At 35.9% G+C, this 1,326-nt stretch overlaps 1 protein-coding gene across 1 annotated transcript in view; it reads right to left on the bottom strand.

Moving 5' to 3' along the window:
- VPS13D (vacuolar protein sorting 13 homolog D) overlaps positions 1–1,326 on the bottom strand; it is a 275,140-nt gene that overhangs the window by 231,441 nt on the left and 42,373 nt on the right. Inside the window, 1 exon segment of the mRNA XM_023515148.1 lies at positions 281–413. Within this exon segment, the coding sequence (XP_023370916.1) occupies positions 281–413 (133 nt within the window).

The following is a 1,326-nucleotide window of genomic DNA, read 5'->3' as shown; positions in this document are numbered from 1 at the left end:
TCCTAGCTACTCAGGAGGCAAGAGGATCACTTGAGCCCAAGAGTTTGAGATTGCTGTGAGCCTTGATGCCGCAACACTCTACAGAAGGCACCAAAGTCAGATTCTATCTCAAAAAAAAAAACCATGTATTACATCTCAATAAAGCTATTATCTAAAAAACTGAAAATGATCTCTGGAGTTAAAAAATGTTCTATAAACTCTTTGTTAAGTTTTATTTAGTTAAGCATATGTAGACAGATCTACCAAGATGCATTTTCATTACTTCACATTCACACCGTACCTTGGGTATTTGTCAACAGCATTCTTCCTAGATCCACAACCACTAACACAGGATTCCTGAATTTGAAATCATCAGGAAATATCACCTGAGGGGCAGAAATATCTAGGCGCACGGTCCACCGTTTGCTCTCCTCCTATAAAAATAAAAGAAACTAGGTGTGGGGAAAGAGCAGAAATTGAACAAAAGAGAGATGTCTCCTCTTTATTTCCTTTAGATTGCATTTTAATTAAATTCCATTTTAAATAAATAAATAAAAGAAACTTAAAATAAATAATAAGAACTAACTACTGAAACTGAACAGCTTTATCAGCATTTCTCAAGCATTTCTGAAAACTATAGTTAGGGTTATCAAGTATTGTAATGGTTTATGATATTAGAGTAAAAAATCTAAGATGAAAGTAGATTCAAATGCTTGAAGATCTGAGACATTACCAACGGCAAATATTTAAAATGGGGAGGTCAAACTAGCATATTACTGATTTGGGCAGTTATTTTTACTTTGATTATAATGATCCATGACTATGTTTCTAATGTATAGGGCTTAATACTTGAAAGTATGGCAGAAGTTTCAGAATTCAAATAAACACAGAAATTCAAATATTTTTGCTAATTTGTGGACATTGATAACCATGAACTTTCATGCCAAAATGTCTTAGTGAAAAACATAAGCTTTGAGATTTGAAATATAAATGACATACCAATTAATATGTTAAGAACAATTATTCTTCCCTGTGACAATTAGTCTTAATTGCATGTACTTGATAAAAGCCAATTTATATAAATGCTATCAAAAAGAAACCTCTTTTGGGGTGGCTCTGGTGGCTCAGCAGGTAGGGCGCTGGCCCCATATACCAAGGTTGGCGGGTTCAAACCCGGCCCGGCCAAACTGCAACAAAAAAATAGCTGGGCGTTTTGGTGGGTGCCTATAGTCCCAACTATTTGGGAGGCTGAAGCAAGAAAATTGCCTAAGCCCAGGAGTTGAAGGTTGCTGTGAGCTGTGTGATGCCATGCCACTCTACTGAGGGTGATAAAGTAAAACTGTCTCT

This window comes from Otolemur garnettii, unplaced genomic scaffold (genome assembly GCF_000181295.1).
Source record: "Otolemur garnettii isolate 467f Iridium unplaced genomic scaffold, OtoGar3 scaffold00067, whole genome shotgun sequence".
NCBI classification, from domain to species: Eukaryota; Metazoa; Chordata; class Mammalia; order Primates; family Galagidae; genus Otolemur; species Otolemur garnettii.
This window is presented reverse-complemented; position numbering and strand designations above follow the sequence as displayed.